This window comes from Psittacula echo, assembly GCF_963264785.1.
Source record: "Psittacula echo genome assembly, chromosome: 11".
In the NCBI taxonomy this organism is placed as follows: Eukaryota; Metazoa; Chordata; class Aves; order Psittaciformes; family Psittacidae; genus Psittacula; species Psittacula echo.
Window position 1 is genome coordinate 9,855,680 of NC_137746.1, and position 9,706 is coordinate 9,865,385.

The following is a 9,706-nucleotide window of genomic DNA, read 5'->3' on the forward strand; positions in this document are numbered from 1 at the left end:
TCCTGCCTTTCCCATAACAGAGGTTGTAACCGAGATTTGGAAGCTTTTCCTTCAACACCCTTGTGTTCTGCAATAAATCTGTATCCATTTAAGGATCTATCATAACACACACAAAGCTCCTGCGCTCAAAGAATTTCCAGCGAAAAGATTTAGCTGTAATCCCTGACACAGCTGATTTATGCCGAAGGTTAAAATGTACCGCTGGTTTATTTATAACCTGCCCAGCCCTCGGACAATCGGGCAGGGAATGTAGGGACGAGGAATAACTGCCCCTGCCCCAGAGCTGGGGTGAGAGCCCTTCGAAGAAAGTGAGCCCGAGAAAGAAGCGGGTGTCTCCGGTTTTTATGTGGCAGTAAATGCTAATGTGAAAAGTCTGCGTGGCGATTAGATTCCCCCAGCTTTGTTCCCTACAGTTGAGAAGCGGGAAGATTAACATGAGTTTTATTTAGGAGCCGGGAGACAGGCGAGCAGGGTATGATGAGCGATGCCCTAGGATCCCGAGCCGCAGCCCACTCCCCACAGCCCAGCTCGGGAGGTGTCCTCCCCCCACTGCACTTTCCCTCCCCGCACCGCAGAGGCCGGAGCTGCCGGGTGCAGAGCGCGGCTGCTCAGCCCACCCGGGGAATCGGGTGCACCCTCGGGCCGCGGAGCTGCCCGTTGAGAGAGCGATCTGCTCTCGGATGCTGGGGGAAAGCTCTCCTCTGTGCATTGGAAGCACATTCGAGTTCATCTGCTTCCACAGAGCAAACGCACCTTTTTCTCCATGTGAGATGCCAAGTGTCACTCCAAGCCTCCTACAACAAAATTTACACTGGTGTAGCAGGGGACTTGGGTGTAACATGGTAAACTACCCCGACTTCCTGGATACCCCTCTGATCCGAGTAACTCTCTCCAGCCACCCTCACCAGAAAGGCCGGGGTGAGTGCTCTGGCACCTGCTCCCGGGGCAGCATATGAGGCTGCTCCCAAAACCATGCGTTGGCAGCACATGGGAGCCTCGCAGTGCCACTACACAGAAGTATTCATAGAATCATAGAACAGTTTGGGTTGGAAGGGACCTTCAAAGGTCATCTATTGCAGGGGCCTGATAGATCTTCTCTGTATGACAAGACCCTCAAATGCCGCAGGGGTTGAGGCTAGCCACCTACTGAAGCACAGATTTGAAGACAATGGAAAGGCAAGTCAGAAAGAGAGTCCTGAGCAAGAAAGGTACACGAGCTAAGAAAAGTGATGGAAACATCACCGGAGTATGATGTTGTAAAGAACAGAGGCGCCTAAAAGTGGTTGTTAAAAACAAGGAAACCTCATAAAAGGTTTGGCTTTCGACTTTGAATTGTTGACTTGCAATTCATCTTCATGTGCTGCAAATTTGGCTTTAATTCAGATTCAGAAAGGGGAAATAATCATAAAGGCAACCCAAACGTTCCTTTGAACTTGACCCAGCAGTGCAAAACACACACACAGAGAAGTTACCTTTTAAAGAACTCCAAACGCTAAGAGACCCACACACAATTAAACATGTTTTTTCTTTTTTAATTTAATTTGAAATAAGAGATAAGAAATAATAAATCTTCAATAAAATATATAAAATTGTACAAGACATCCCTTTCAAAGGGACTTTCCTATAATGGAAGATTGGGGTGAGGAGGAGAGAGAGGGAAAGTTCATCTATAGTGGGTCCCAGGCAGTAACACTGCCTGGGTCAAAACAAACCAAAACCAGCAAAATCTCGTGGCTTTTTAAATTTTTCTCTTTTTTTGTTTTGTTTTGCTTCTTTCTTTCTTCCAGAACAACATGCTAAGAAAATAAATCCAGGAGAAGCTCTGGCTTCAGTGCTCCACAGCCTTTGGAGTAACTTTCTCACAAAGTTTAGCAAAAGTAATACATATAATACAATAGTTATAAGGAGAAGCCTGGGGAAGACACTGCCAGCGCTCGAGGAGCTCCCACGGGGACAGGCAGGTTACGCAGTCTCTTGGCACCCCACCATTCTACCAGTAGAGTTGTTTGTTTGTGATACCTGGATCTCACCTAAAAAGGGCTTGAAGCATGAGTCACATTGGCATCCTCAGCAAGGGAAGGAGAGGAAGACTCAGGGCTTCTTCTATTCAACACAGACTGTTGCAAATACTAATAAAAAACCCCAAACATCTCCCAGAAGTGTTCCGCAATCCTTTGCTCTCCACCACTGTGGAAACAACCCACAATCTTCTTTCCCCAGAAAGCTTCCTTCCTTCTCTCCTGGTTTTCAAAGAGCATTGCAGAGCCAAGACTACCTGGCTGTAGCCAAAAATTTCTAAGCATGCCAATAGGAAGAGATAAAGACCAGACTGCCTAATAACCCTCCCTTGCACTTTACCTCCCCTCACAGTGCTTTACAAACACTGAAGCTATTTATACAGATAAAGGCATTACAGGAGCCAATGGTGGATAAAGCTGCACTCTACATTTAGAGGCCCTGATGCTCATCTTGTTGAAAACATTTGTCGAGGTTTGGGGTGTGAAATTTTTTCTTACCCCCAAAAACGCAGGAACCTGCTGGCTCTGAACTTCACTCAGGCTCTACTGGGTCTAGTTTCTATTTACACGGTGTCTCTAGCTAAGGGCTCTGCTTTCTTTAAAAAAAAAAAAAATAACAAACAACGAAAACAAAACCCAAACAACCAAACCTTGATTATTCCTTTTTATTTCCCTCCCCCGCTGCCCCCATATTAAGTAATGGCAACTTAGAGTGTGGGTTTAGGGTTTGCACCCCTCTTACTTTAAACGTATGCTGGGCCTCATCAGGAAGGCATTGGGAAATATTAGCCTCCATAAGATGAGATTGCTTTTTCGCCCATTCCTTTTTATTCTAGTTTTATGTGCACTGTATAACCCCCCTACATTTCCTCAATTTTTTATCCTTTTTTTGTTCATTTTTACATATTTTTTTTCTTTGAGGATCAGACTCTGAGCACTCAGAGCACTCTCAGAAGACGCCCAACCCGTAGCATACAGGATGCCTTGCTTTGCTAACGCAAACTCCCGTACACTCAGGATGGCAGATAGAAGCGTGCAGAAGAAACGGCCAGTACTGGTTGGGGTACTGCCTTCTCAGGGTTGGACATGATCCAGCAAGAAGTCTGTCTCACTGTCACTTTGTCTTTCTGATCTTCTTAGGATAAGTGATACATGCTATATCCAACAGGAGTAGCATAGAGTCCAACAGGTGGGATAGGAAGCACAGGTCTGTGAAAAGGATAGGATGTTCCATACAGTGAGGCAGCCTGGATGGGAGAGTTGATGGGGAAAGGGAGGCTGAACCCCGATGGCAACATGGGCTTTGCTGCCATTTTGAGCTTCTCTAGCTCAGCCTCCTGCAGTCTCTTGGCCTTGGCCCTCCGATTCTGGAACCAGATTTTGACCTGGGTCTCTGTGAGGTTGAGGGAGCTGGAGAACTCGGCTCTCTCGGCGATGGACAGATACTGCTTCTGGCGGAACTTGCGCTCCAGAGCCAGCAGCTGGGAAGTGGTGAATGGGGTTCGGGGCTTCCTATTCGTCTTGTGCTTCCTCAGGGTGCAGGCAGTGGGGCTCAGATGTCCTGCAAGGAAGGGAAAGGCCGGTTATCACAAAAGCAGGGAGACTTGGGTGCTCTGGAGAGATGCTGTGCTTGATAGGGCTGAGGTTAGGAGGGAGGGGTATGTGAAGGAACTGTCTCACCAGATGATACCCTCAAAACAGGGGATTTTTCTGCAAGTGGCTATGGAAAGCGTTTTTTCTGGCCAAACTTGTGTTCACAGGACTAGAGCAGATGTCCTGGGAAGTGAAATCTTTCCTCAGCAATTTCAAAATGACAGCTTGTAGGCAAAGAGGGCACAAAGGATTCCCAGATACACACAGAGCCGGTCACTTTAGGAGTCACATCACAGGGGTCTAAAGCACACAAAACAGCTGCCTTGGCAGCTGCAGAACTGGAAGAGTAACTCTAGCAAAGCACGGGACAAACCTATCTGTAAAAGCAGGAGATTCATGAAAGTGAATCTCTTGCAGCAGTACAAAAGACAAGCTCAGCTCCACTTCAGAATTTCTCCACCAAGAGCAACAAGTCAACCCTATCTATTTTTCTGTCAGCTGAAAAAGTGGGTCTGATAACTTTTGTGGTTTAGATACCTGGGCATTTTTCTTGCAATTTCTTCTTCGAGAGCAAGTTTTTCCTCTGCTTAATAACTTTTCAAGGCATCTTCTGATTTTCAACAAGTATAAAAAAACTTAAATAAAAAAGCAGCGCACATTTCATTCAGCATTTTGCTATTACGACTTTTGCCTATTCAAAACCAAAACAAAACCCCCAGAACAAACCAATAACTGTAGCATCTGTAGCCAGTACAAGTCAGGAAACCTCCTACCGTTTGTACTTGCCTTGTAACCCCAGCCAGGTTAGGCACATGTGCCCGGGATGGCACATCGCTGACTTCACTTTGGATTAACTTTTCATTTCACTAATAGTTTTGCAAGCTAAAGAATAATTAAAAAGCGTGTGGCTGACTTGAAAAGCGTGACTTATTTGCTGTGTTCCAAATCACTCTCAGTGCATATGACAAGTCACCCTGGCTCCCCAGCTTGATCCAGAAAAATGACACACAGGCCACCCTTAAGAGGCTGTTGAATTTTACACATGCTGCAATCTGCTTCAAATGCTCGTCAGTATTTGCACGTCGCGTTTTCTGGGCTCCTTTCACTTTGCTCTTTTTAAAAATAGACAGCACCACGAAGCAGTTTAAGTGTTTATCATGCAATTAAAAATTAATCCCACGAGGAAAGTGTTCAAAAGTTCAGAAAGGGGAGGGAGAAAACAGCTACAGCGGGAAAAGGTTAAACCCTTCTTACTCTTCTTCTAGATACTGAAAGCGAAAAATAAAGTCCTCTTAGAAAACAAGTTGTCAAATACCATCTTATGATCACAAGAAGGCATTTTAACAATCAAGGGGCTCACCATGACAATTGGTTCACTCCTAAAACTGCACTAAACTAAAACTACACTAAATATACCCTAAATTCACTATCGGTAACCCCGCATTTCCACACTCTCTTTGTAAAAGGCAACCTTTTCTCCAAGAGAAGCTCTCTAAAGTCCCGGCTAAGAGAAGCTCCTGCTCATCCAGGCCAGAAGGGGTTTATTTACGAGGCAGCCTATGGCTCCGGCGATCGCGTCCCGTTCCAGCACTTCCCCGGCTCTGGGCGCAGGAACGGCAAAAACACGCTTTTATATTAAATCTCAGACAAGAATTTACCCCCGGAATACACCCCGAGTCTTCATGGGCTTCTTCACCCGCCGTCCTCCAAGGGACTGCCAAACAATGATAAGAAGCAGGGACCGTCGTCTCCGCCGCAGACCCCGTAACTGCGTCTATCCCGTGCTAGTCCCCAAGTACTCGCCACAGTGATTTGTTTCCCTGGGTTTGGTTGCTTTTTTGATTTTTTTTTTTTTTTTTTTTCCTCTTCCCTGGTTAACCTCCGTTTCTGGCCAAAATCATCGCTTTAGCTCCCTCTCCGTATTGCTCAGCTCTTTGCCCAGTTCATCCCGCTTGTAATATTTATAATAATAAATCGAGGAGCTGCTTCTAATGTCAAACCCTCCACGGGCAGACGGGCTTTTCGCAGGGGAACCAGTCAGTGCATCTCGCTGTCACACCGGCTCCGAAGGGCCCGACGGCAGGGAAGGGGTGGGGGGGAAGGAGGAAAAATGGTTTAGGCCGAAGGACCTTCCCTTCTCCGATCGCCATTATTAACCCCAAACCCCGCTGGAAACACCGGACCTGAACTGCCTAAGTTCTGTACAAAGCTATTTTTCAGATCTCTGAACCATCGATCTGAATAAAGAAAAAGGAGAAATTCCGAAGGGGAAAAAGAGAAATGTATCAGGAGAAGACTAGGCCGTGCCTAAGTCTAGAATTTTGAGCAGTTTAGAGGAGGGGTCCGGGTAGGAGCACACGCTTCTTTACGCAATTTCCAGCATACTGAGGGTAAAAATCGCAAACAGGAGCTATGCAGGGAATGACAGGGGCAAGCTGCCTTCCTCCCGGGGCCTCTCCCGGGCTCTCTCCCAGCACGTCAGAAATCAAATTAATTCGGGGTTATCGCAAAGGAAAGGAAGTGGCTGAAAGCCAAATCGAAACGATTGTAAAAAAAAAAAAAAAAAACCAAAAAAAAAAAAAAAAAAAAACCAAAGGAGGAGCTGCAATAGAACTAAATTTCCTTCCCGCAGTATTAGTTCACAGAAATAAATTCTGCGAGATTGTCCGGATCAACAGTTAGCGTCTGTAAAGTTACCGACTTAAATAAATACATTTAATTTACAGCGGATATGTCGGGGATGCAGAACAGAGTGAATCGATGTGCTAATGCAGGTGTACAGCCGCCAAGGCTTTTGGCGGTGGGCAGAAAACGTAGTACCGCCGGGCTGAGGATCTCACCTTTTCCTGTAGTTAGCTTTGTGTATTTTTATTTGTAAAAGAGATTGATTTATTTTTTCCCCCTTTTTTAAAGGTTTATCACCGAAAGCAGAACGCAGCTCGGCACAGACCCAGCAGCGCAGCTCCAGCAGCCCAAAGGCTGAAGAGGTGACCTGTCATCTACTGATTGCCTGTCCTTAAAGCGGTGGGAACACGGTCGGGAGACATCCAGGGATAAAGAGGTCGGGCCCAGCTCGGGAAACTCTTGACAGACAGCATTCAAAGAGCGAGAGAAGCAACCACCCGTGCCAGAGGAGACCGCGGCAGGACCCGGCGCGCAGAAAGCGCGCAAGGCTGGAAGTAACAATTCCCGACTTTAAGAGTTTGCTTTGTAACGTTTGGAGTCGAGAGAAAAATTCCCAATTCTCGTGGCAACGGGAGAACATAAATGGACGAAGTGGCAGCCAGTGAGCCGTGTGTCAGGAAAGGGAGCTAGTCCCTAGTAGCTCCTGAACTTTCTATGGTTTTAAAAGCATTATATGCTTATATACATACATAGGTATGTAAGTATACAACTGTATATATATAAATACAACATATAAATGAAGAAATATGTAATATACTTATAAAAATCGCATGCATAACTATGAATACGTACATAAAATAGTATATACTTATATATGTATATGTCCAGCCTGCCACAGACGGGTTCGGCACCCCAGCAGCTGCGCTGCCCGAGTTTGGTGCTCGGAGCTCCCGGCCGGAGCCGTGCCCGCCTGCCCTCCCTGGCCGCCCGCGAGCCCCCGACGCCACTTCCCCGGCCACTCACTTGGCGGAGGGGAGTATCTCCCCGCTTCTTGGATCCAGGACGTGCCGTCCTCCGAGTTCTCCGATTTGACCGAGGCGGTGTCGAAGGTTTTTGTAAGCGCCCCCGGGGGGGTGTGCGCGTCCCGGGAACCGTGGCCCGGCAGCAGCAGGTTCCTGGAGGTGCCCACGGCCGCCCCGTCGGCGCTGCTCCCCGCCGCGGACAGCGGCAGCTCCTTGGGGGGTTTCTTGTCGGACATGAGGGCTTCCACGCTGAAAGGCAAGCTGGACACCTTGACTTTGTGGTGCTCCTCGGTGCCGGCCGACGGGCCCTCCTCGTCGGAGGAGAAAACCTCCTTCGCCTTGGAAGGAGAAGCCATCACGGGAGCGGAGGGAGGCTGGAGCGGGGCCGCCCGGGGAGCTGCGCTGCGCCTCTGCCGGGCCCTGCGCGGAGACTGCGCGAGTGAGGCTCTGCGGGGCCGCCCCCCTTTTCCCCCCTCTGGGCTCCCCGGCGCTTTCCTCCTTTGGGAAGCAGTGTGGACGCCCCACGGACCAATCAGAACCCGCGCTGGGGCCTGACGTCACGGGGTGACTCATGCTATTGGCTCGGGAGCGGGGGGGCGGGGCCAAATCACTTTTTTTATTTTCCTTTTTATTATTTTTCTTCTCTTTTTTTCGGGGTTATTTTGTTTGGGGAGTTCCCCCCTTCCCCCGAAATGAATTAGGAGTTAATGACACGGGCAGCCAGCGGAGTTGTGCTATTAAGGAACCGTCCAGGGCTGTAATCACAGCAAGGCAAGGAACGAAAAAGAAGCAAGAGAAAAAAAAAGCCGCGGGGGTAATTTCGGCTGATGATGATCATCAGGCGAAGAGGAAACTTTAGAAGATCACGGCTCTGCCTCCTCTCGCCGCCGGCCCGGCTCCTCCCGCCGCCCCACCGGCTACCGCCGCGACCCATCCCCGCCGCCCTCCCCAGAGCGGGGCTTGTCCGGGCCTCGCCGCGTCCCCCAAACGGGATCTTTGCCGAGGGTGGCGCGGGGTGCTGCACCCCGGAGCGGACAGAGCCCCCCTGGGGGGACGCGGGCGCCTCTGCCGCGCTGCTCGATTTTCAGCCGAAATAGGTTTTTTTTTTTTTTGGGGGGGGGAGGGTGTTTGCGTTTCCTCCGCAGCAGGACTCAAGCCGGGCAAAACCACGTGCAGAGGTTACACTGTAATTATTTGGTTTTTTTTTCCAGCGTCGATTATACACGTGATGAATAGATGAGCTTTAATAAATTAGGGGCACGCAGCCCTTAATTAAGAGGCATATCTTGTACAATGAAAGCGATTCTCTCACTTTTTGACTTCCTACCAGTGGTATGAATAAAGAGTATCCTTTATAAAGCGTTTCTAATTACCCCGCTGATAAAAGCATATACATATTTATTTTTTCATAATTATTTTAATCTTATGCCAGGCATTATTTTATGCTGTGCCCGCAACTTTCTCTAGTTTCTTTCTTTTTTTTTTTTTTTTTTTTTTGTTTAACGTTCAGAAAAAGCAAAGTTTTGGAGCCCTTTTGGTGTTAAAATTTATAACTGAGACTCCAAACCCCAAACTACTCTGAGAAGGCAGCAGTGCATTTGCGCAGGTCTGGGGCTGTGCAGTGCAGCTCCTCGGCCCAGGCCCTAACTTGAGGGGCAGCTCAAACAAAGCAGTAGGCTCCATCCTGGACGGCTACAGAACTCTGCTTCTTGAGCAGTTTTGGTTATGTTCCTTCCAGAAAACATAGGATTTCCCTAGTTCATCTTGTGCTCAGTTTGGACTCCTGACTTTCCTGCCAGCCCATGCAGCAGTCTTTGAAGTACCCAGTCCTGCTAACACATATCACAACTTCTCACTCCTTCCACAGCCTGGGTGATTATAGCCTTTCATAGAGGGCAGTCTGGGGGCCGATTTTGGGGGAGGAATTGGTCCGGTGTGGACTTTCCCTGGGCCATGTTCCTCTGCCCAGGCCAGGCCAGAGCTCACCTCAATGATGTGGCTGTACTGAGTGCACAACGCTGAGCCCAGGGGTTCCTCCCAACCCCTTACATCCTCGGTCATTCAACTTCCCCCAGGTCTGTCAAAAAGTATCTGAGCCACCCTAGCCCTGATAGCATCTTGCCTGGTGCCACGGATATCAAATTGGGACCAGGGCATGCGATCGCAGTGTGGGAAGGAGTGTGGGAGGATGCATATGAGAAACCATGTTACAAAATCCCACTCATCAGTGGGACTAATGGTAGGGTTTGCACACTCATTACTGATTGCTGGCAGTGTTACTGCAGACCTTGATGGGTTAAGGATTAAAGGCAAGCAAGAGAACTGATGCCTTTCACTGCCTCAGCTCAACTAACTTGGCTGAGGAAGCCTGCAACATCTTAGGAAGCAGAACCCTGATTTCAGATTTTCTCTAGGGGTGAAAATAATTGATCCCACAAGCTGACGCCT

General features: G+C 48.4%; 1 protein-coding gene across 1 annotated transcript; it reads right to left on the bottom strand.

The window, feature by feature from the left end:
• Window positions 1-2,161: 2,161 nt before the first annotated feature.
• Window positions 2,162-9,071, bottom strand: MSX2 (msh homeobox 2). The gene is made up of 2 exons (XM_080627094.1): window positions 7,260-9,071; window positions 2,162-3,579 (listed from the first exon to the last, which is right to left on the bottom strand). The coding sequence occupies exons 1-2, from the start codon at window positions 7,612-7,614 to the stop codon at window positions 3,155-3,157; spliced, it is 780 nt and encodes a 259-aa protein (XP_080483220.1). The 5' UTR covers window positions 7,615-9,071; the 3' UTR covers window positions 2,162-3,154.
• Between the last annotated feature and the right edge of the window lie 635 nt (window positions 9,072-9,706).

What these genes read in the sequence shown, in the direction of transcription:
- MSX2 (XM_080627094.1), bottom strand. Translation starts at nt 7,614, where the DNA reads ATGGCTTCTCCTTCCAAGGCGAAGGAGGTTTTCTCCTCCGACGAGGAG. An exon ending in GAGATACTCCCCTCCGCCAA is followed by an intron (nt 3,580 to 7,259) that starts GTGAGTGGCCGG and finishes CCTTCCTTGCAG; the next exon opens with GACATCTGAGCCCCACTGCC.